The sequence below is a fragment of the Cetorhinus maximus genome, chromosome 11, assembly GCF_964194155.1.
Source record: "Cetorhinus maximus chromosome 11, sCetMax3.hap1.1, whole genome shotgun sequence".
Taxonomy (NCBI): domain Eukaryota; kingdom Metazoa; phylum Chordata; class Chondrichthyes; order Lamniformes; family Cetorhinidae; genus Cetorhinus; species Cetorhinus maximus.
In genome coordinates this window covers 1,571,164-1,597,027 of record NC_135889.1, presented here as the reverse complement: position 1 = coordinate 1,597,027, position 25,864 = coordinate 1,571,164, and the positions used below count along the sequence as shown (strand labels likewise).

Here is a 25,864-nt window from a genome sequence, read left to right as displayed (position 1 = left end):
TTGAGATTTAAAGTTCTAAAGGGGTGGACAGTTTACCTGTTCATCTGAAGGAAAGTGGGCACAAAGTGGGAGCCACACATGGCTGCCACAGCCCGATAAGAAGGTCAGTGGGGTAGGCACTTAGTAAGGAGGTGCCTTGGTGCTGTGGAGGTGGCAGGGAGGGTGGAAACTCAGGATTTGAATGGGATTGGCACTCCCAGCAGTGCGGAGGGAAACTCAGGATTTGAATGGGGTTGGCACTCCCAGCAGTGCGGAGGGAAACTCAGGATTTGAAAGGGGTTGGCACTCCCAGCAGTGCGGAGGGAAACTCAGGATTTGAATGGGATTGGCACTCCCAGCAGTGCAGAGGGAAACTCAGGATTTGAATGGGATTGGCACTCCCAGCAGTGTGGGGGTAAAAGAGGGAGAAAGGCTGCCAAGAACAATTGAGAGGCCACCTTCCCAGAAGGAAGGCTCCAGCTGTCAGATGTTGGATGAGGGGCAACACCCTCCGCAGGGAGGGCAGAACGCCAGGCATCAGAAGGGCACAGGAGAGGAAAGAGGGGCAGGAAGGTAACAGAGGCCGAACATTCAATACAGGAACTGTTGCTGAAGACGGAGCTATCAAGGCCCAGTGATGGTGGATATTGTGACCCTTCAGGCAGTGCCCACATACATCTGTGTCCTCAATGCTGAATACCTCACAGCGCTGGTCACAGTTATTGTGGCATTGAACTCCTTCACTTCTGGCTCCTTCCAAGGATCGGGTGTGGACCTTAGAGACATGTCACATGTGGCTGCTCACCAGGCCATCCCACAGGTCATGGATTCACTTTTAGCCAGAGCTGGACAGCGCATTCATTTAATAACAGGGAGGCCTTGCAGGGACACAGGTATTCCCCCAGGGGCAGGGTATCACTGATTGTACCCATTGGCCATCAAGGCACCCAGTGACTGGCCAGGGAGATCCATACAGGAAGGGCTTCCACTTCCTCAATGACTCGTCTGTGACCACAACAAAAACTTCCTCCATGTGTGCACTCACTTTCCCGGAAACTGCCATGATACTTCATCCTCCAAAGTCTGTGTCCTAGAGGATAACGGATATTCCTCGAAGTGATGTTACTGAGCTCTCCGTGGGAGTCCCAGAAAGAGGCACAATGGTTGGACAACCATTGAACAGGACATCAGGCTTCTGAAGATGTGATTCCAGTGCCTGGACCAGTCGGGTGGTGACCTCCACTCCCCTCTTGCAAGTGTCTCTGTCAGTGTGGAAATCTGCTGCATTCTCCATAACATGGCTCTCCAGAGAGGTGTGGACCTTGAGGAGAATGAGGCACTGGGATGACACAGCTCATCGAGGGAACAGCAGGCTGTGAGAGAGGAGGTGAAGGGAGAGGACGCTGAACAAAGTGGAGCCCCTGCTGCATGATGAGGTGGCTTCTTCCTGCCCCCCTCGGGGAAGAGGAACTCGCCCCCGCCCCCTCCCTCATGGCCTCCAGTTTGGCAACGATAAAGTGAGGGGATTCCCTGCCCTGGGTACCAAGCCTCGGGCTTCCCTGTGACATCTCACCTCCCTCTGGTGCTGTGGGAGGCTTTGGTACAATCTCCTGATCTCTCCCTCAGGACAACCAGCAGCCTCAGTGATGGCTGCCAAGTGAACAGGAAATCTGTCTCCATGACAAATAATGATGTCCCCATTTAAAAATCATAACTTTAATCACTTTCCCACTGGTTGTGGGTTTTGGACCCAAAATAATCCTGTTCCTTGCCTCCATTGTGAAAATTCAGCCTGTTTTAATGTGTTTCTCACTTCTCTGTTTAGACTAAGTCATAATAATCTGGGAGATTCAGAAGTGAAACTACTGTCTGCGGTCCTGAGGAATCCAGGCTGTAAAATTCAGGAACTGGAGTAAGTACCAGACTGTGTGAGTTTGTGTTTATAATAACCGGATGTCTGACACTGTATTTTATTATTGGTTTCAGGATTTTGGTTATTAATAGCACTATGTACGTTATTATGAGTATTAGTAATAGGATTAATATTAATCAGTGGGGTGAAAATGGACATGGAAATGGCAGGGATGTAAAACAGGTAAAATCACATTTTCTGGTGTCTATAGGAACACCTGATATTGAGGACTATTGAAGTAGATCCATATCGCAGATGACCGATGCAGTGCTGACTATTCTGCAGCTCCATTCATGTCCAATTTCACCCCCGCCTGTAGTTTGTCCAGATTTCCACTGTTTTCTCTCCCCCTGATCTCCAGACTGTGAGACAACACTCTCACAGTTTCTTGTGCTAAGGATCTTGCCTCCGCTCTTAGTACAAACCGGTCACTGACGAACCTGGACCTAAGTAATAATAAACTGAAAGATTCTGGAGTGAAACTTCTGTCTGCAGCTCTGAGGAATCTAGGTAGTAAAATTCAGAAACTGAGTTTAGTACATAAGAACATAAGAAATAGGAGTAGGAGTTGGTCATTTGGCCCCTCAATCCTGCTCTGTTATTCAATAAGATCATGGCTGATCTGCTTGTGTTTTGAATTTCACATTCCTATCTACTGCTGATAATCTTTGATTCCCTTGCCTAACAAGAATCTATCCAGTTCCGCCTTAAAAATATTCAATAACCCCGCCTCCTCCACCTTCTGAGGCAGAGAGATCCACAGTCTCACAACTGTCTGAGAGAAAACAAATTCTCATATCTGTCCTTAAATGAAAAACCCTAACTTTAAAATCAGTGACCCCGAGTTCTGGACTCACCCACAGGAGGAAAAATCTTTTCCATGTCCACCTCATCAAGACCATTCAGTATCTTATTGTACTGAAATCAAATCACCCCTCACGCTTTTAAACACCAATTGAAACAAGCACAGTCTGTCCAACCTTTCCTCACAAGACAACCCACTCACTCCAGGTATCAATCCAGGAAACCACCTATGAACTGCTTCCAACGCATTTACATCCTTCCTTAAATAAGGAGACCAAAACTACACACTATTCAAGATACGGTCTTACCAATGCCCCGTATAACTGAAGCATAACATCCTTACTTCTCTGTTCAATTCCCCTTTAATAAAGGACAGCATTCCATTAGCCTTCTGAATTACTTGCTGTACCTGCAAACTAACTTTTTATGACTCATGTACTAGAACACCCAGATCCATCTACACCTCGGAATTCTGCTGTCGTTCTCTGTTTAAATAATATTCTACTTTTTTATTATTCCTGCCAATGTGAACAACTTCACATTTTCCCACGTTATAATCCATGTGCCAGATTTTTGCTCACAACTTATCTATATCCATCTGCAACCTCCTTCTATCCTCTTGACAACATACTTTCCAACCTATTCTTTGTATCATCTGAAAATTTAGTGACCATGCCATCACCCCCTTCAGGTAAATCATTGATGTAAATTGTGAAAAGCTGAGACCCCAGCACAGATCCCTGCGGGACTCCACTCGACACATCCTGCTTTTCAGAAAAAAGACCCATTTATACATCCTCTGCTTTCTGCCAGCCAACCAATCTCCTATCCATGCTAATATGTTACCCCCTACACCACCAGCATTTATTGTCCACAGTAACCTTTGGCATGGCACCTTATCAAATGCCTTCTGGATATTCAAGTACAGTCTGTCTACAAGCTCCCTTTATCCACAGTGCATATTACTCCTTCAAATAATTCCCAATAAACTGGTTAAATATGGGCAGAATTTTCGGGTTGGCGAGCGTGGGTGGGGCCTGCTCACCGACACATAAAATGACGCACGGTGACATTGGACGGGAGTCTCAGCGTCACCGCGCGCTATTTAGATTTTCAGTTTGGCGGGTGTGCAGCCAAACTGTCAAAGGCCTATTGAGGCCTTTAAGAAAGTAATGAAAGTAGTTCAGAATGCTGCCTGTCCAACCTTAAGGTTGGAGGGCAGGCAAAGAGTCCAGGTGGCCTTCACATTTTTCATAAAACCTCATCCATGGGCGGGATTAGGTTTCATGAAGGGTTTATTAATTAAATAAAACATTTTAAAACATTTGATAAACACTGTCTCATGAGGGGACATGTTGAAATAATTTTTTGTGTCTTTAATAAAAACTTGAATTCCACAATTAATCTCGGTGAGGCCGCTCTGTGCCTCAGGGAGATTTCTGCCTCTGTCACCCGCGCATGTGTGAAAGAGTGCAGGCCCCGACTCAGGGAATCCCCCCTCCCCACTCCCGCTGCACCCACAGGGAGCGTTCAGCGCTTCGGGGGCGTGCGTCACGCTGGGTGGGCTTTAATTGTCCCGCCCATGTAAAATGGCGGCACAGCCTCGATCTGGGGCGCCCATCGGGATCGCGCCCGACCCCACCCAACCCCCATCCCTTTCTGCCCATGATTTTCCTTTCACAAAACCATGCTGACTCTACCTGATTACCCGAGTTTTTCTCAGTGTTTAGCTATCACCCCCTTAATGATCAATTTTAACAACTTCCCCACCACAAATACCTATAGTTTCCTGTTTTGTGCCTCGCTCAAGGTTTTAAAGTTTCGGGTTATTTAATTTCAAAGTCTTAGTTATTTTTATTTATAGATCTACCTTAACTCCCACACCAGTCTAAGCCTGCACACTGTCCCTCCCACTGGGCACTTACCGGCCAATCAACGCACTGGCTTCCTGTGACGTCACAATCGCCTTTACCCCACACTGCTGCCTGACAGCAGCTGAAACGGTGCATTCCTCAGCTCCCGACTGCCCCCTGCAGCTCCGCTCCCACTCCCAGCAAGGTCGGCCGCTCTGCAATCCCTGGTCTTTATTTGTAGGCATTCCTCAGCTCCCGACTGCCCCCTGCAGCTCCGCTCCCACTCCCAGCAAGGTCGGCCACACTGCAATCCTTGGTCTTTATTTACAGGCGCTTCTCAGAACCTAACTGTCTCCTGCAGCTCTGCTCTGTCTCCCAGCAAGGTACCAGACTGTGGAATTATGTTTATAATAACTGCATGTCTGATGCTGTAAAGTATTATGATTATCAGTAATAGTGTCACTAATAAACACTGCACATTATCATTACTACAAGTATTAGTGTTATTAATAAACACCACGGATTTACTCTGATTCATGAAATGTTTCTCTCTCTGATCTCCAGCCGGATAGTAACAGCCTCACATATTCATAGCTCCCCTCTCAGCACAAATTGGGCACTGATGAGCCTGGACCTGAGTTACGACAAACTGCAAGATTCAGGAATAATACCTTCAAAAATCATTTCAAGTCATTCTCAAAGACATGAATCAGAATTAAAAACTGGACAAAACGATTATTGCTTCTACAATTCCCATGGTGGAATTTTATGGCCCCCCTCGCCAGCGGGATTTTCCAGACCCCGCCGAAGTCAATGGATTGTGAACGGCCCATCCTATTTTACAGCCCCTCCCGTGCAGTAAAATTCCCCCCCATATTGTATTCTTACATTTTTAGCTTAGCTTAATTAGACATTCAGCTTATAGATCTTTAAACTAGAAAGCTTCTCAGTTTGTAATAAAAGTGTAAAACATTCACAAATATATTGGTAAGGCAGATAATAAACTATCAAAATGAATCAGCTATCACAGTCTGTGGCTCCCAATAACCCAACAGTAAAATTCAGAAACTGTGTGAGATGTTGTTTCTGATAACAGGATGTCGAACACTGTACGGTATCATTAGTATCAGTCATGGTGTCATCAACAACAACATCAACTTTCATTCATATAGCAGCTTTAATATAGTTAATTGTCCCAAGACACTTCACAGGAGTGTTATCTAACAGACTTGGGCTGCGTGGAAAATGAGATATTAGGACAGGCAACTAAAAGCCAAGTCAGGGAGGAAGGTTTTAACGAGAGTGTTAAAGGAGAAGAGAGGGGGAGAGAGGTGGAAGGAATTAGGAAGGGAAATCCAAAGCTTGGGGCTGAAGAGCTCAAGGCGCAGCTGCCAATGACAATAATTTCCATATTTAATAATCTGAAACATAAACACGTTGTTATTATTAGTATTGGGAATAGTGTTATTTAAAATAAAACTTATTAATAGCCACATAATTAGCTTGGCAGCGAAGTTAAAGCCCAAGTAATAAAAGGGACTGTGACAGCATGGATATAATGTTGTCTGAGTGACAGGAAACAGAAAATAGTTGTTAATGGTTGTTTTTCAGTTCGAGGAAGCAGACAGTGGAGCTCTCCACCGGTTGCTTCAGGACGAGCAGTATTACATTTCTTGATATATGCTAATGACTTAGACTTGGTTGCACCTAAAAATGAGGCACCAAACTGGTGAAGCTACAACCCAGGACAACTTGCAGGCCAACTAATGGGAGAAGAACATGATCCCACAACCAACCGATAAGATCAAAGTTTTGTACACCTGTCACATCCAGTTGTGAATGGTGACGGGCGATTAAACAGCTCACTGGAGGAAAAGGCTGCACCAATATTCCCATCCTCAATGGGGGAGGCCAGACACGTCTGACGATTATTGGCTCAAACAGTCCAATTTAACTGGGTCAGACCCATTCTTAGACCATTAAAGTTGGCTTTCCCCATATGAATTATTCTTACTCAACTGTTCTTTGTTTTATCCCATAGTCAGCTTAAACCTTATGATACGGTGATCACTCCTTTAGACTTGATCCACTTGGCCCATCTCATTCCAAAGAATCATGTCAAGCTGTGCATCCTTTCTCACACTGGAAACACACTGCTGTAGAACAATTTCCTGGTCACTCTAGGAATTCTGGCCCCTCTCTGCCTGTCACATTAATACTATCCCAGTCTATATTTGGAAAATTAAAGTTCCCCATTATAACTACTCTATAATTCTTGCACCTCTCTGGAATTTCCTTGCAAATTTGTTCTTCTCCATCTTTCCCCTAGTTGGTAGCCTAGAGACTAGCAATGTAATTGCACCTTTTTTGTTCCATAGATCGAGCCATATAAATTCTGTCCTTGTCCTCTTTGGATCATCCCCTTTCTCCAGCATTGAAATATTCTGCTTAATCATTCCAACCACCCCATTCCATTTTCTCCCTTTCCTATCTTTCCTGAATACCCTATATTCAGACCAATCTTATTTATCATGCTCCATGCATTCACAAACATGCTCTGTAACGCTGATTTAGACTTTAGTGTCTTCTCCCTTACTCTGTACAGACTTAATAACTTATTATTTCCTACTCTAGTGCTATATATTTCTCGCAGTATTCCTTGGTATTCCTCTCTGTTATTACCTGCTGGTTCCCACACTCCTGCCAAGTTAGTTTAAACCCTCCCGAATACCAGGAGCAAATCACCAGGAACTCAGCTCCAGCTCTGTTTCGGTGCAATCCATCTGACCTGTAGAGGTCCCACCTCCCTCAGAGCTGCTTACAAAGTCCCAGCAATTCTAAATCCCTTTCCCCTGCACCATCTTTCCAGCCACTAATTCATCTGCTTACCCTCCTATTTCTGTGTTCACTTGTGCGGGATAGAAGGAGTTATCCAGAGATTACTGCTTTTCAGGCTGCGCTTGCTAATTTCTTACCTAGCTCCCTAACTTCTGTCTGCAGGGAAACAGTCTCAGTATAGGCTACTGAACTTTAAAGACTGATGCTTCACTTAAGGGGTTATGAATCTTTCGAATTCTCTATCCCAGAGGGTTGTGGATGCCCATCGTTGAATAAATAATTCTAAGGCTGAGATGGACAGGTTTTTGGTCCCTCATGGGATTGAGCAACATGGGGAGTGGGTGGGAAAGTGGAGTTGAAACCCTCGGTCATCCATGATCATATTGTCTGAGCAGGCTATTCCGGCTCCTATTTCTTTGTTCTTGTGCAGCAAGACCTAGAGAATTTGTAGGCTTGGCCTGATACGTGGCAAATAACAAATGCACCACACAAGAGCCAGGCAATTACCATCTCCAACAACAGAGAATCTAACCTCACCACCACTCCACCACCACCTCCACCCACCTCCCAGCCCATAGAGGCTGGGAATTCTGCAGTGAGTAACTCACCTCCTGACACCCCAAAATCTCTTAACTATCTAGAAGGCCACAAGTCAGGAATATGAAGGAATGCTCTCCACTTACCTGGATCAGTGCAGCTCTAACAACAATCAAGAAGCTCGACACCATCCAGGGTAAATGAGCATGCTTGTACAGAATCCCATTGACCATCTTAACATCCATTCCCTCCACCACCGACCCGCATTGGGGGCAGCATCACACCAAGACTCCTTCAACAGCAAATTCCAAAACCGTGGCCTCTACCACCTGGAAGGACAAGGTCAGCAGATGCATCACAAACTGCAAGTGCCCCTCGAAGTCACACACCATCCTGACTTGGAACTATATCCCCGTCCCTGCACTGTCACCTGGTCAAAACGTGCAAGTGAAGCTTGAGATTCAACATACAGACGTGTTCCATATGAGTCTTTACTTAGACACCCATTTAATATAATTAATCTCCCACCTTGTGCAGCTCTGTTGCTGTTTCTTTGAATGTCTTTAACATTTCCCTTGAACCGTTAGCACATGAGGCAAAAATGCTGGAAATGAATTGAACTTATTCTGTGTTGTCCTTCCATTGTCACCCTTTGCAGGAGGCAGTGAACTGTTAAAGGCCCAGTAATGTCCTTAAAATAATGGTGAAAGATTAATTTTGTGATGCACCATCTTAAAATTCATTGAAGACACATACACAGCAAGGTGATATGTCACAACAAAATATAACCCTGTGAAACCCAAGTGCAATGAGATGAACCTTTTAAAGTGATGATGGGGGCTCTTACATTGCACTCCCCCTGCGCTGTCAGCTGAGGTGGAGGCAGGGTGCTGACCTTTCTCCTCCGAGGATTTCAATGACCATGGTGGTTGTCCTCTGGTTCCCTGAGGTCTGGAGGGACCCAGCATACTGAGGGCCTCCTGCACAGATACTGGAATAGGCTTTGTTATCGTGGGTTTGTGAGGTGCTGGTGTTCCGGTCAGAGCAGTGGAGGACCCGCTGTCAAATCCAGGAGCACTCTGAGAGGAGCCCCCAGATGCTGCAGGCAGTCTCTCCTATACACTTTCAGGGCACACTGGACCCTCCCTGCTCACCTGAGGAGTCCGAGGACTTGGTGGTGACTCCAGTCACCTCACCCCCTCTCACCCAGCCATTGCTCATGGAGGTGGTGATGACATGCAGGTCAGTGTGTATCTTCAATCGTTGGTCTGCTGGATTGACTGTCCATCAAGGTCACCAATCTCTCAGTACAGGATGCCTAGGGCACTCATGCCTGGGACAAAGCAATACTCATCGCTTGGATTAACTCCTACATTCTTTGTGTCTGGTTACGCACAGCTTCTTTATGTTAACATACCTCATGCTGCAGTTCCAACATCTGCTACCTTGTTGAAGATGCTGGTGACATGTCATCAGCCTGAAGCTTGACATTGCCTTTCCCTCCCAGAGCCCTCCAAGTGTGAGTGACCTTGGCTATTACTGTCTCCATCAGCTGCTCGGGCGTGTCTGTACTGTTCACCAGATTGTGAATCCTTTACTAATGGAATGTGACTATCTCCCGACGTGATAGTACCTGCACTGGTGGAGGGTGCGAGGGGAATAATGTGACGGTGCACCCTCTGAGGTCCCCTTCTCGTCCTCAGAGGTGGATGGCTGTCACCTGGTCACAGGCCTCGATCTGTGAAATAAAAAATAGTGTTTCTAGGGAAATGTTTGTTTTGTGCTCGCCAGAGGGTCTCCAGAGTCCATCCATTAGGGCACTCATTCTCTCAGCTCCACAACCCACCTCAACATCAGTGATTGCCCACCCTGCCTCCAGATCTCCCAGTTCATGTGTCTGAATTTCCATGGGTGGAAGGATGAGGAGATCTGGGGTACAGTGACCCATCTTGGCTCAGTCCCTCTCGTCAGCTGTTTTCATCTGCAAGCATAGAAATCTTCATGTAACTCGCCCATCAAAGAGACACACTAGCCTATACTGGTGGCAGCCTGACTGTCCCGCATGGCACCACATGCATGTCTCCTGCATGCAGCACTCATCAGCGTGCAACCCTTGATCTGTCTTCTGCCATTTCAGCTCTTCATTCAGTAACCAGGGCTCCCTCGCTGGTCCCTCCAGATTTGCTGTGTTTGAAAGTACTGCTGGCTGCCTTTACAGATGGCACCAGCATTGTCTGAACCAGGACGTCCCCTTGCTGCACTCCTGAAGTGGACGGCTCCTCCCACCTGTCAGCTCTGATTAAATCGCATTCATAACTCTGACTACCCTGACCCTCCGTCCAAACACCCACTTACAATTTGCTCAGGCCTTCACCGCCTCCGGTAAAATTCCAGTCATTATCTTCAGCCCCATCACAAACTCCATTCCCGAGCCATTGACCATCCCAAGCCCCTCCCTAGCAACCCGGATAAGGACATGGGAATCCTGTGCTTTTGTTTTGTATCATCATCCTTTTTCATATTGTCCTTTCCTTGCCACCCTCCCATCCCCATTTCCCTGTTGTTTAAAACCTGCTGATTCGCTGATTTTTTTTGTTCAATTCTAATGAAAGTGCATTGACAGAAACATTAAACTCTTTTTCTCTCTGAACAGATATTGCCTGACCTGCTGAGTATTTCCAGCATATTCTATTTAGATTTCAGATTTACACCAACGATAGTATTTTACCTACTAGATTAATGGAAGTTGTTTCTTGAATTTCTCACACTATATATTATTGTCATTAATGGTCTTTAGAACACTGACTTTACACTGATCCCTGTTATCTTTCTCCCTCTGATCTTCAGCCTGTGTTATAACAATCTCACAGGTTCTTGTGCCGAGGATCTCGCCTCTGCTCTCAGTACAAACCGATCACTGACGGATCTGAAACTTGATAATAATTAACAGGGAGATTCAGGGGTGAAACTATTGTCTGAGGCTCTGAGGGATCCGGACTGTAAAATACAGAAACTGTGGTAAGTACAGACTGTGTGACATTGTGTTTATAATAGCAGAATAGTAAACAAAACAATGTCAGCACTGTTACTGGTATAATAAATAAATGCTGTCCAATTTTATTAGTGCCAGTGATAAAGTTATTAATTTTTGAGTAAATCTACATTTACTCAGATTCATGTTATTTCTGTCTCTAATCCAGTCCATGGGATGTCAGTCCCACAGATAGATGTGCTGAGAGTGCGGGGAAATAAAGTGATGGTTCACCCTCTGAGGACCCCTCCTCCTCCCCAGAGGTGGACAGCTGGCCCCAGGTCACAGAAGTCTTTGATTTGCGAGAGCGAGAATCGTGAATGGAGGGAAATGCATATTAAAACACATCCTTCAGATTATTGTTTGTGACCAGTGATGGACAAATGAACAAGATGTATTGTGGTCAGCAGAGGCTCTCCTGTGTCCATCCATTAGGGCACTTATTCTCTCAACCCCACAACCCACCTCAACATCAGTGATTGACCGCCATGCCTCCAGATCTCCCAGTTCATGTGTCTGAATTTCCATGGGTGTAAGGTTGAGGAGATCTGGGGTACAGTGACCCATCTTGGCTCAGGCCCTCTCGTCAGCTGTTTCATCTGCAAGCATAGAAATCTTCATGTAACTCGCCCATCAAAGACACACACTAGCCTATACTGGTGGCAGCCTGACTGTCCCGCATGGCACCACATGCATGTCTCCTGCATGCAGCACTCATCAGCGTGCAACACTTGATCTGTCATCTGCCATTTCAGCTCTTCATTCAGTAACCAGGGCTCACTTGCTATTCCCTCCAGAGCTGCTGTGTTTGAAAGTACTGCTGGCTGCCTTTACAGATGGCGCCAGCATTGTCTGAACCGGGAAGTCCCCCGTCTGCACCACCGAAGTGGACGGCTCCTCCCACCTGTCAGCTCTGATAAAATCGCATTCGTAACTCTGACTACCCTGACCCTCCGTCCAAACACCCACTTACAATCTGATCAGGCCTTCACCGCCTCCGGTAAAATTCCAGTCATTATCTTCAGCCCCATCACAAACTCCGTTCCCAAGCCATTGACCATCCCAAGCCCCTCCCTAGCAACCCGGATAAGGACATGGGAATCCTGTGCTTTTGTTTTCTATCATCATCCTTTTTCATATTGTCCTTTCCTTGCCACCCTCCCATCCCCATTTCCCTGTTGTTTAAAACCTGTTGATTCGCTGATTTTTTTTGTTCAATTCTAATGAAAGTGCATTGACAGAAACATTAAACTCTTTTTCTCTCTGAACAGATATTGCCTGACCTGCTGAGTATTTCCAGCATATTCTATTTAGATTTCAGATTTACACCAACGTTTTACCTACTAGATTAATGGAAGTTGTTTCTTGAATTTCTCACACTATATATTATTATTGTCATTAATGGTCTTTAAAACACTGACTTTACACTGATCCCTGTTATCTTTCTCCCTCTGATCTTCAGCCTGTGTTGTAACGGTCTCACAGGTTCTGCTGCCAAGGATCTCGCCTCTGCTCTCAGTACAAACCGGTCACTGACGGATCTGAACCTTGATCTTAATAAACAGGGAGATTCAGGGGTGAAACTATTGTCTGAGGCTCTGAGGGATCCGGACTGTAAAATACGGAAACTGTGGTAAGTACAAACTGTGTGAGATTGTGTTTATAATAGGATAGAAAACAAAACAATGTCAGCCCTGTTACTGGTATAATAAATAAACGCTGTCCAATTTTACTAGTGCCGGTGATAAAGCTATTAATTTTAAAAATCTCCATTTACTCTGATTCATGTAATTTCTGTCTCTAATCCCATCTATGGGATGTCAGTCCCACAGATGTTTGTGCTGAGGGTGCAGGGGAATAAAGTGATGGTGCACCCTCTGAGGACCCCTCCTCCTCCTCAGAGGTGAGCTGTCCCCCGGTCACAGGAGTCCTTGATTCGTGAGAGCGAGAAGAGTGATTCGAGGGCAATGCACATTACAACACACCCTTCAGATTATTGTGTGTGAACAGTGATGCACACATGAACACAATGTTTTGTGGTCACCAGAGGATCTCCTCTGTCCATCTATTTAAACACTCTCTCTCCCAGCTCCACAACCCATCTCACCATCAATAATTGCCGCCCAGCCTCTAGGCTTCCCAGCTCCAGCGCTTCACCTTCCATCAAAGTCCGGAATGAGCCTAAGCTGGTGCAGCCTGACTGTCCATCATGACACCACAGGGATGGGTCCTGCTTGGAGCCATTTGGTCATCACAAATCAACTCTGACTGGGCCCTCCAGAGAGGCTGACATGTCTCTAACAGCCAATGCTGCTGCCTGGGCATTGCCAGTGGCTGGGAGGGAATGACCTTTCTACCAATTTCACTTTCATCATAAGCCATAAGTGAAGTTGTAAGCTTCACCCTGTGTGCAGCACTCACGGCCATTATCCTCATCCCCACCACAAACTCCATCCCCTGATCACTGATGTCCCATGTCCTCTAGCGACCCCGGGCAAGGACTTGGGGATACTGTGGATGTGTCTTGCAAGCAGGGAAATTATCCCTTTGAGGTCGTGACCCTAGAATTACAGCGAGTATGACGTGGTTCAACACCCAATAGAACAGTTGGGACGTTAATGGGTTTAATTTCCCGCTTCATTGTCCGCGGGGGCTCTTCAACATTTGCACATGCCCGCCAAGCGAAATATCGCGCGAGTGCGCGATGACGTCAGGACGCTCGTCCGACATCATCTCGCCCGATTCCCCGCCTGCTTGGGTCAGGCACGCGCCCGCCTGCGGGACTCTGGGCTCTGTTTCTCCCTTCACAGATACTGTCTCCCAGGCTGACTATTTACAGAACATTCCTTTATATTTCACATCCACAGCATCAATTAGAGATTGCTTTTATGGTTTGAAGTTGTGTTTCTTGAATGTTTCACACTGTATATTATTATTTTAATTAGTTACATTCTTTGAAAAAAACTGGAAATTTATTCTGATTCCTGTTATTTTTTCTCTCTCGAACCCTCCCCCCACCCCCCAGTCTTTGGGGCAACAATCTGACAGATTCTTGTGCTGAGGATCTTGCCTCTGTTTTTAATCGCTCACTGACAGATCTGGACCTGACTGCAAACGAACTGGGAGATTCAGGAATGAAACGACTGTCTGTAGTTCTGAGGAGACCGGACTGTAAAATACAGAAACTGGAGAAAGTACTAGACAGTGTGAGATTGTGTTTAGAATAACTGAATATTTAACAATATATTTGTGCAATGATACTAGTATTAAAAAACACTGTCCATTATTATTAGTGTTAGCTATGAATAAAAGGAAACATTTAGTTTGATTCATGTTATTTCTCTCTCTGAACCCTAGGCTATGGGATGCCAGTCCCAAAGATCTTTGTGTCTCGGGTGTAGGGGAATATTGCGAGGTCTCCCCTCCTCCTCAGAGTTGGGTGCCTGTCCCCGGTCACTGTGGCCAATAATTTGCGAAAAAGAAATAAGTGATTAGATAGCAAAAGTGAGGAAAAGGTCCTGGGGTCGCTCTGTTAATAACTGATGACATTAGCACAGTAGTCAGAGATGATCTTAGTTCAGAAGATCAAGATGTAGAATTAGTTTGAGTAGAAATAAGAATTAGCAAAGGTAACATGTCACTTTTTTATTCAATCATGGGATCCAGGCATCACTGGCTAGGCCAACATTAATTGCCCATCCTTCATTGTCCTTGGAAAAGTTGTGGTGAGCTGCCTTCTTGAACCACAGCAGTCCATGTGGGAGTAGCTTATAGGCCCCTAATACCTTCACACTTTCGGACAGAATATACAGAAAAAAAACATGTGCGCCTGTAAGAATGGTGCTGCAATAACCGCGGGTTATTTTAATCTTCATACATATTGGATGAAGCAGAATGGCAAAGGTTTCCTGGAAGATGAGCTCGTAGAGTGTATTCAAGACAACTTCTTAGTCAGTATATCCTACTACCCACCACACAACGGCTATTTTAGACCTGGGAATGTTCAATGAGACTGGATTAATTAATGACATCTTAGTAAAGATGCCTATAATTAGCATAGTATGAGAGCAAGTTAGATGTATAAAACCTGATAAAGGTTCTCCAAATATTTATATAGGAAATGAGAACTAAAGTGTGCACAGGTTTCTACGAGAATGAGGCTGGGAAATTAATATTGGGAAAGGAGGAAATGGCAGAAGTGTTGAACAGGCAATTTGTGTCCATCTTCACTGTAGAATACACAAGAAACATCCCAAGAATATTTGGAAATCAAGGGGTGAAAAGAAAGGAGGAACTTAAAACAATCAGGGTTCCGAGGGAAAAGGTATTAGGGAAACTATTAGAACCAAAGGTTGACAGGTCCCTTGACTTGATGGCTTTCATCATAGGGTCTTAAAGGAAGTGGCTGCAGACAGAGTAGATGCATTGATTGTGATCTTCCAAAATTCACTGGATTCATGGAAGGTCCAGCAGATTGGAAATCACATGGGGCGAATGTATTAGATTTCTTTGAGGAAGTAACATGAAAATTGATAAAGGAGAATCTGTAGATTTGGTGCACTTGGATTTCCAAAAGCAATTTGATAAGGTGTGACATTAAAGATATAAAAGATAACAAGATAAGATTTTGTAATATAGGTAGTAGCATATTAGTATGTATAGATGATTGATTAGCTAACAACAAACAGAGAGTTGGGGTAAAGGGTCATTTTCGGTTTGGCAAACTGCTACTAGTGGACACAGAGGTCAGTGCTGGGGCCTCAAATACCTGTGTAAATTACTTGGGTGAAGGAACTGAATGCATGGTAGCTAAATTTGCCGATGGCGCAAAGGTAGGAAAGTAGCTTGTCAAGTAGACATAAAGAGTCTATTAAGGGATTTAGAGGTGAAGTGAATGGGCAAAAAATTGGCAGATGGAGTTTAATGTGGGACAATGTGAATTTGTCCTCTTTGGCTGTAAGAATAGAAAAGCAATATCTTACCTGAATGGAGAAAGACTGCAGACTGTACGGTACTGAGGGATCTGGGAGCCCCAGTCCATGAATCGCTAGTCATGCAGTGGAGCAAGTGATTAGGGAGACAATTGGTCTGCTGGCGTTTCTGTGGATGCTGTGGCTGAAACAGTTCCAATGACTGTCTAGTAAACCGAAGATCCTGAGTGTGAATCTCAGTGGTGCCTTTACCCCAATTTCCATTCAAGGCTTTGAAATGTGATATGTTTACAACAAAAATACTTTGATGCACAAAAACCCAGCAACCAAAGTGTTCCAACGGAAGAAATCAAGAATTGTATTAGATCAAGGGAAGAGATGTATAAAGTTACCAGAAAAAGGAAAGCCTGAGAATTGGGAGCATTTTAGAAATCTGCAGAGTAGGACATAGAAATGGAATAAGAAAGAAAAGATAGAATATGAGAGTAAACTAGCAAGAAACACAAAAACTGATTGTAAATGCTTCTGTCGGTATGTAAAAAGGAAAATATTAGTAAAAATAAACATGGGTCCATTTCAAGCAAAGTCCGGAAAACTTACAATGCGGAATAAGGAAATGGCAGAGAAATTAAACAAATGCTTTGTGTCTGTCTTCACAGAGAAAAATACTAAAAAATCGCTCAGAAATAAAGGAGAATCAAGAGACTAGTGTAAACGAGGAACTGCAAGATATTAATATTTGTTAAAAAAAAAGTGTTCGAAAAATTACTGGGACCTAAAGTAGATAAACCCCCTGAACCTGATGTTCTACATCCCAGAGTGTTGAAGGAAGTGGCTGCAGAGATAGTAGATGCGTTGTTGATCATATTTCAAAATTCTGTAGCCTCTGGAATGGTTTCTGCAGATTGGAAGGTGGGAAATATAATCCCGTTGTTTAAGAAAGGAGGTAGAGAGTAAACTGGGAACTAGAGATCTGTTAGCCTGACATAAGTAGTAGGGAAAATGATAGATTCTGCAACAAAGGATGTGATAATAGAACACTTAGAAAATAATGGTAGCATTGGGCAGATTCAACATGGATTTATGAAAGGGAAATCATGTTTAACACACTTGTTGGGGTTTTTGAGGATGCAGTCAGCAGAATAGATTAGGGAAGACCCATGGATGTGGTACAGTGAGGTAGCGCAAGGATCACAGCCGCAGCTATACACAATCTATATCAATGATTTGGACGTGGGGATTAAATGTAATATTTAGATGTTTGCAGGTGACTGGAAATTAAGTGGAAGTGTGAGTTGTGAGGAGGATGCAAAGATGTTTCGATGGGATCTGGAGAGGATAAGAGAGTAGCCAAAATTTGGCAGATGGAATACAATATGGAGAAATGTGAGGTCATCCACATTGGCAGGAAATAACAAATACAGACATCTGTTAAATGGTGAGAGACTGGGAAGCGTTGATCTTCCAAGGTATTTCAATGTCCTTGTTCATGACTCACTTAAAGCTAACATGCAGGTACAGCAAACAGTTAAAAAGGTAAATGGTATGTTGGCTTTTATTACAAGTGTATTTGAGTTTAGGAGTAAAGATGTCTCACTGCCTTGGTGAGACGGCAACAGGAGCATTCTATGCAGTTTTTGTCTTCTTACCTAAGGAAAGATATACTTGTCTTAGACTGAGTGCAATGAAGGTTCCACTAAAATAATCCCTGGAGCAATGCGTGCTGAGGAAAAATTAAATAGACTGGACCTCTATTCTCTTGAGTTTAGAAGAATGAGAGGTGATCTCATTCAGGCATACAAAATTCTTTCGGGGATTGACAGTGTAGATGCAGGTAGGAGGTTGCCCCAGGCTGGGGGTGTCTAGAACCAGGGGACGCAGTCTCAGAATAAGGGGCAGGCCATTTAGGACTGAGATGTGCAGGAATCTCTTCACTCAGAGGGTGGTGAATATTTGGAATTCACTGCCCAGAGGAGGCTCAGTCATTTAGTATGTTCAAGACTGGGATTTATAGATTTCTACACATTGAAAGCATCACGGAACATGGGGTTAATAAAAGGAAATGTTGTTGAAGTGGAAGATGAACCATGATCTCAGTGAATGGCGGAGTGGGCTCGAAGGGCTGAATAGTTGGCTCCTGCCCCTATTTCATATGTTTTTATTGCAAGGGGAATGCATTGTAAAAGTAGGGAAGTTTTGCTGCAGCTAAACAGGGCCTTAGTCAGACAGCATCTGGAGTAAACTATACAGTTTTGGTGTATTTATTTAAGAAAGGGTATAATTGCATTAGAACCAGTTCAGAGAAGGTTCACTCGACTGATTGCTGGGATGAAGGGATTTATTTTATGATGAAAAGTTAAGCAGATTGGGCCTATACCCATTGGTGTTCAGGAGGCTGAGAGGTGATCTTATTGAACACAGAAGATCCTGAGGGGACTTGATAGGGTTTGTGCTGAGAGGATTTTTCCTCTTGTAGGAGGGGAACTTAGGGACACTGTTTTAAAAAATAGCGGTCTCCCATTTAAGACTCAGATGAGAAGAAATTTAGTTAGTCTGTGGAATTCTCTTCCCAAGAGGCGAGTGGAGGCTGGGTGATTAAATATATTGAAGGCTGAGTTAAGGTAGATTTTTGATTGACAAGAGAATCGAGGGTTACGCAGACCAACAGGAAAGCGGAGTTCAGGCCAGAATCAGATCAGCCAGAATCAGATCAGCCATCATCTTATCAAATGACGGAGAAGGCTTTGGGGCTGAATGGCCTACTCCTGCTCCTAGTTATTCTGTTCTTATTCCAACACGTTCTTCAGACTACAATCTGTGACCAGTGATGGATAGAGAAGCATTATTTTTTGTGGACCCCAGAGGCTCTCCTGTGCCCGTTCACTAGGCCACTCGATCTCTCAGCTCCACCAACCATCTGCCCGGCCTTCAGGACTCCCAGCTGCAGCACTTCATCTTCCATTGGTGTAAGGATGGCAAGACCTGGACGCCAGCACTCTTAGTGACTCCTTCCCTGACATCATGTGCTCTCTTCTACAAGCACATATATTTGTATGGTTACTCACCCATCAAAGATACACATTAGTCTATGCTGATGTCAGCCTGGCTGTCCATCATGTCACCACAGAGATACCTCCTGCATGTGGACACTCAGTCTCGGCAGTGCAGGGTCAATTCTCACTGGCCAGGGCCTTCCACAGAGAGGCTGACATGTCTCTGACAGTCAATGCTGCTACCTGGGCATCCATAGTCACGTATAAGGCTGTACGTTTAACATTGTTTGCTGCACTCACCGTGCCAGAACACATCAGGACTTTGATCCTTTTGTGTCACTGCAACCACGTGCCCCACACCTGCTCACCCCCTCAGCAAGCTCCACCCAGGCTTGCTTGGATTGACTGGGCCGATCTCCTCCTCCCGTCCTGAGGAAACAAGACCTCCCTCCGAGCCCGAGCAGCCTGGAGAAGCGCCTCCAGGGAGACATCAGTAAACCAGGGATGTTGCCTTCATAGCTTCCAGCAAAATCACAGCCATATCCACAACCCGACCACAAGCTTCATTCCTGAGTCACGGACCATCCCATGTCCCCCCCACCCCCGAGTGACATGGAGATACTGTGTTGCTGTCTTGCACCATCATCCCTTCTGTCAGTTAATCACACCGCAAATCCCATTCTGATCTCTCCTTGCCCCCAGATCCCCCAAATACCGTAGCTTATAACCTGTCAATTCACTGCTATTTCCCACTTCTAATAACAGCTCAGACTTTAATATGATAGAATTCTTCATCAAGATGGAGAGTGATGAAGTTGATTCTGAGTCTAGGGTCCTGAATCTTAATAAAGGAATCTGCAATGGTATGAGGCGCAAGTTGGCTGTGATGTATTGGGAAAATGTTATTTAAAGGGGTGACGGTGGATAGGCAATGGCAAACATTCAAAGAGCATGTGGGTCAACTGCAACAATTGTTTATTCCTGGCATGCGCAGAAGTAAAACAGGAAGGGTGTACAAACCATGGCTTACAAGGGAATTTAGAGACAACATTAAATAAAAGGAAAAGGCATACAAATTGGCCAGAGAAAACAACAGACCTGAGGATTGGGAGCAGTTTAGAATCCAGTAAAGAAGGGCCAAATAATTGTTTAAGAAGAGGAAAATAGAGCATGAGAGTAAGTTTGCGGGGAACGTAAAAACTGACTGTAAAATATAGGTATGTGAAGAGAAAAAAATTGGTGAAGACAAATGTAGGTCCCTTACAGTCAAAAACAGGGCAATTTATAATGGGGAACAAAGAAGTGGCCGCCAATTAAATACATACTTTGGTTATGTCTTCACAAAGGAGGACACAATTAACATACCAGAAATGTTGAGGAACTCAGGGTTTAGTGAAAGGGGGGAACTGAAAGAAATCGGTATTGGTAGGGAAATGGGTTGGGGAAATTGATGGGATTGAAGGCCGATAAATCCCTAGGGCCTGATAATCTACATCCTAGAGTACGTAAGGAAGTGGCCCCAGAAATAGTGGATACATTGGTGGTCATCTTCCGAGATTATATAGACTCTGGAACTGTTCCTACAGATTGGAGGGTAGCTAATGTAACCCCACCATTTAAAAAGGGAGGTAGAGAGAAAACAGGGAATTATAGACCAGTCGGCTTGACGTTGGTAGTGGGGAAAATTCTAGAGTCCATTATAAAAGATTTAATAGCTGAGCACTTGGAAAACAGTGGCAGAATCGGACAGAGTGAGCATGGATATACGAAAGGGAAATCATGTTTGACAAATGTACTGGAATTTTTTGAGGATGTAACTGGTAGAGTTGATGAGGGGGAGTCAGTGGATGTGGTTTATTTGGATGTTCAGAAGACTTTCGATAAAGTCCAGCCTAAGAGATTAGCATGTGAAATGAAAGCACATGGGATTGGGGGTAGTGTATTGAGATGGATAGAAAACAGGTTGACAGACAGGAAACAAAGAGTAGGAATAAACAGGTCTTTTTCCGAATGGCAGGCAGTGACTAGTGGTGTACCGCAGGGATCGGTGCTGGGACCCCAGCTATTCACAATATATATTAATGATTTAGATGAGGGAACTAAATGTAATATCTCCAAATTTGCAGATGACACAAAGCTGGGTGGGAGGGTGAGCTGTGAGGAGGATGTGGAGATGCTTCAGTGTGATTTGGACAAGCTGAGTGAGTGGGCAAATGTATGGCAGATGCAGTATAATGTGAGGTTACCCACTTTGGTAGCAAAAACAGGAAGGCAGATTATATTTGGAATGGCTATAAATTGAGAGAGGGGAATGTGCAGCGATACCTGGGTGTCCTCGTACACCAGTCGCTGAAGGTAAACATGCAGGTGCAGCAGGCGGCAAATAAACCAAATGGTATGTTGGCCTTCATAGCCAGAGGATTCGAGTACAGGAGCAGGGATGTCTTCCTGCAATTATACAGGGCCTTGGTGAAACCACACCTGGAGTATTGTGTGCAGTTTTGGACTCCTTATCAGAGGAAGGATGTTCTTGCTATAGAGGGAGTGCACCAAAGGTTTACCAGACTGATTCCTGGGATGGCGGGACTGACATATGAGAAGGAATTGGGTCGGTTAGGATTATATTCGCTAGAGCTCAGAAGAATCAGGGTGGATCTCAAAGAAAGCTATCAAATTCCAACAGGACTTGGCAGGGTAGATTCAGGAAGGATGTTCCGGATGGTAGGGGATCCAGAACCAGGGGTCACACTCTGAGGATACGGGATAGACTATTTAGGACTGAGATGAGAAATTTCTTCACCCAGAAATTGGTGAGCACTACCACAGAAAGTAGTAGAGGCCAAAGCATTGCATGTGTTGAAGAAGGAGTTAGATATAGCTCTTGGGGCGAAAGGGATCAAAGGATATGGGGAGAAAGCGGGAGCAGGATATTGAGTTGGATGATCAACCATGATCATAATGAATGGTGGAGCAGGCTCGAAGGGCCGAATGGCCTACTCCTGCTCCTAGTTTCTATGGTTCTATGTTTAACTCTGTTTCTCTCTTCACAAATACTTGCCTGATCTGCTGAGTATTTCCAGTATATTATATTTATATTTAATTTGCAGCATTAATAGTGTTTTCTTTTTCCTTTATAAATGGATGTTGTGCTTTTGGAATGTCTCTTACTGTATATTATTATTAATAGTATTCGTTAAAACACTGTGGATTTACCCTGATTCCTGTTATTTTTCTCCCCCTGTTCCTTAGTCTATGGGGTAACCGTCTCACTGATTCTTGTGCCGAGTATCTCGCCTCCGCTCTCAGTACAAACCGGTCACTGATGGATCTGAACCTGGTATACAACCGCTTCACAGACCAATCTGTCCCCGCTTTCAGCCGACTCATCGTGACCTGTAGGACTCCAAATCTGATCAAGTGAGTGTTTGTGTTAATTTTTAGTGTAATAATTAAAACATAAATGGGATTTAAAATATAAATGGTCCTGAATCTATCAAACAGCAGCAATGAAAAGCGGATTGCCGCTGCTTGACAAGATTCTCCCAAACTGAAACTGCTTCATTTTCCTCCCGGGATCTTCAGCAGTGACCCCCCCTTCCCGGGGAGCTCCACCCGAGCAGAGTCTAGTCGGGTCAGGAGAGAATGGTGGGGTCGGTGGGGTCGGGGGGTTAATGCGGTCAGGTTGATGGTCAATGGGGCTGGGTCAGCGGCGTTGTTGGGTCGGGCTGTAAAGCCGGGGGTTTAGTCAGATTTGGTCAAGGACAGAGTTGGGAGGGTCAGGAGGTAGTCGGGTTGGCGGGGGTGTTTGGAGGGGTTAATCGGGTAGTGTGGGTGCAGTATGATGGTCAGTGGGGGGTGGGGGTGGTTGGAGTGGTTAATCGGGTAGTGTGGGTGTAGTATGATGGTCAGTGGGGGGGTGGGGGTGGTTGGAGGGGTTAATCGGGTAGTGTGGGTGTAGTATGATGGTCAGTGGGGGGTGGGTGATTGGGGGAATCGGTTGTAGAGCTACCCGGGTATTAGACCGGGTTTTACAGTCTAACATTTCCTGGGTAACTACCCGGGTAAGTCCTGTGGATTTGTCCCAAGTCTCTGATTCTTACCCAGAGTCAGAGACATTCACACAGGGTCCCGGGCAGCAGGGGTATTGCCCAGTGGAAATTTAAACCTCTGGGACAATTCCCACGTAGGCCCGCGGGTCAGGACATCCCAGGGACCCGCTGCCCATCTTCAGCCATATGTCTGGTCTCTGATGACCCAGTGAGCAGGAGATTTGGCCCATTAACTCCAGTCTCCCTGTTATTGACACTGTTGTTCAATCTGTTTATTCCTGTTTAATCTTTAATCTCTTTCAGGCTGGAGTACAATCAGTTCAGTCAAAATGGAGAAAATCAGCTGGAGTCGCTGCAGGGAACCAGATCTGGACTGAGAGTGGAAATGTGAACCTTTGTATTGATAAACATTCCTGTTCTCATTATAGGAACATTTTTAACCGCGTTTCTCTCCCTCCCCTTTAACCGGCCACGCTCCAGGTTTAAATCCTATTGGCCCTTTCCTAGTTTCCAGCTCGAGCTGAGTGAGCGTCATCTCCCATTGTGACGTCAGAGGACCAGCCACAGGGTCACGAGACTCAGCTGCCCGGCCCCACAGGCGCTGCTTCTGCAGGATATCCGGAGCTGAATATTCCTCAATGGGTCACTGGGGAAATGTACAGACAGGGAGGGCCCAAGGTGGGGATCAGTCTGGGCTGCAGTGGGACATTGACAATTACACTCATTATTCCTGGGATTGGGGGTAAAGCCCCTAGGGCTCCCGCTCAGTATCACTGCCCAGTGACCCTGCTGGGAAGTGAACCTGTGTGGGTTCAGGGTGGGTACAGGGTCTGTTCAGCTGGGATAGATCCCACTGTCCAATAGAGACAAACACCCACTGCATGGAGTGTCCCAGAGAGAGTATCCTATTGGGGAGGTTCCAGCGGATTCTGTAACCGAGGGATTGGACTGAAAGTATCAATGCTTTTCTGTCGTCCCTAAGAAAGAAATCATCAGTTGTTGAAACAATGTGTTGAATTTAGACTCTGCCCTATTGATATTGCTGTAATTTACAGACTGAAGGGTGAGTTTCTAAACAGCTGGAATGACAAAGAGGACTGGAGTGTGTCAAATAAAGATGGTGACCTGGTAAATTCACCCACCCGCTCAAAGAGTAACAAGTTGTGGAAGTTAAGTGACCCAGTGGAAAATACACTGCAGTAAATGGACAGGATCCATGTCGGGACCCACAGCCTGAAACTCTGTGGGCCGAATGCATGGGTTGTGGTCTAAACACAGAGCAGGATCACCAGCATTTAAACAGAGAGAAGATAGTTTGATGTTCTGGGTCAGGTTCCTTAAGATGTACCTTTGTTGGATTGATGTTATTTTCCAGATACTGATGGACCTGTTGTACATTACATTATTTCCTGATTTATTTTACATCCCCCATCATATACAGTTTGTTTATTCTCCCCTCACTCTGGTACAATAAACGGTGAAGTTTTACTGTGTTCATCAGGCTTCAAAAAATCAAGGAAAGGAACCAATAATTTGAAATCAGTAATAACCAGATTCGAACAACAGGCTCACACAAGAAAGATGATCTGGTATTAGATATCTCCTGGGGCCACAGACTGACAGATCAAGGGACAGAGAGATAAGACTCTATGGTTTAATGTAAGGAATCAACTCAGAAATGTCAACATAATCACCATACAGTAATGAGAGATTAATACTGATACAATGGAAAGAACAGGTAACAGGGACAAAAAAACACACTTTGTAAAGGCTTTTACACGCTTTTATGGTGTTGTCACTGACACCCAATTAACGCTCATAGCCCACAAATTGCAATGAGATAAGTGGCCCATTTAATGGAGTCGATTTCAACTATCAGGGGAGGATTGTGTATTGGGTTATGTTGCTGGACTAACAATCCTGGGGTTTTGCTGATAACCCAGAGAACATGAGTTCAGATGAAAGTTTGAGAATTTTAATTCAGTTTAACAGAAGCTGGATTTTAAATAGAAACTGTTGTCATTGATCATTAATCTGCCCGAGTGTTTGTAAAGGAAACGTGCTGTCCTTATCTGGCCTGTTCTGTCTCTGACTCCAGACTCTCCAATGTGATTGACTGTCATGTTCGCGGCCTCTGAAGTGCCCGAGTATTCCGCTTAGTTGTATCAAACAGTCACATCGATCATTCAAGGAGATGCCCCAACAGCGACATCTCAGGGTAATTTGAGTCGACAATTACAGTGACTTCACCAGCAACAGCCACAGCTGGGAAGTGGGTGGAACTTGTCACTCGGGTGTAAAACTGGTGTTTCAGATCCTTGAAATGGAAATTGAAAGGTTTCTGTGAGGCCGCTGATTTCTAATGCCAGTTTCTCACCAGAGGAGCAAGTTGGGGGATAAATGTTCATGCAGACACCGGGGTGCTCCCCATATCTTCTTGTACTAAAGCGGCTGGGATGTGTTGTATCCACTGGAACAGACAGAGAGCGCCAGGGATTAACACCTCATCGGGGAAAGCAACAAACAATGGAAAAGAGAATCGGGCCGAGTCCAAAAAACCCGGCCGGTTTACTATATACCCCGTTATGGGCAAAATCCCAAGACAAACCTTCTCTAATCAACAGTATTAGATCGACAGACTACGGAATGGATGAATTAGATTCCTGAATGGTTCATAAATGAATCTCCCCAATCTGATCTAAACTATAATTTTATAATCAGTGATCTAGTGAATACTTTTTGATGGTGATAGACTGAGTTAGCAGCCTCTCATTCATTGTGCTACTTACCTGCCTATTAATTGTGTAATTAATGTTCCTCGGTGACCCTGTCTGCAACTATACAGAATAGGTCCTCCCGATCCACTCCAGCTCTACCCTCATAATTGTAAACACCTCAAATAAATGGTCCCTGAGTCTCCTCTGTTCCAAAGAAAAC

At 44.9% G+C, this 25,864-nt stretch overlaps 1 protein-coding gene across 1 annotated transcript in view; it reads left to right on the top strand.

The window, feature by feature from the left end:
• Positions 1-24,417, top strand: part of LOC144686332 (NACHT, LRR and PYD domains-containing protein 3-like) — a 56,930-nt gene extending 32,513 nt beyond the window's left edge. Inside the window, 6 exon segments of the mRNA XM_078551414.1 lie at positions 1,805-1,891; positions 10,771-10,941; positions 12,417-12,587; positions 22,128-22,295; positions 23,231-23,346; positions 23,445-24,417. Coding sequence (XP_078407540.1) covers positions 1,805-1,891; positions 10,771-10,941; positions 12,417-12,587; positions 22,128-22,295; positions 23,231-23,318 — 685 coding nt within the window. The 3' untranslated portion in view covers positions 23,319-23,346; positions 23,445-24,417.
• Positions 24,418-25,864: the final 1,447 nt, after the last annotated feature.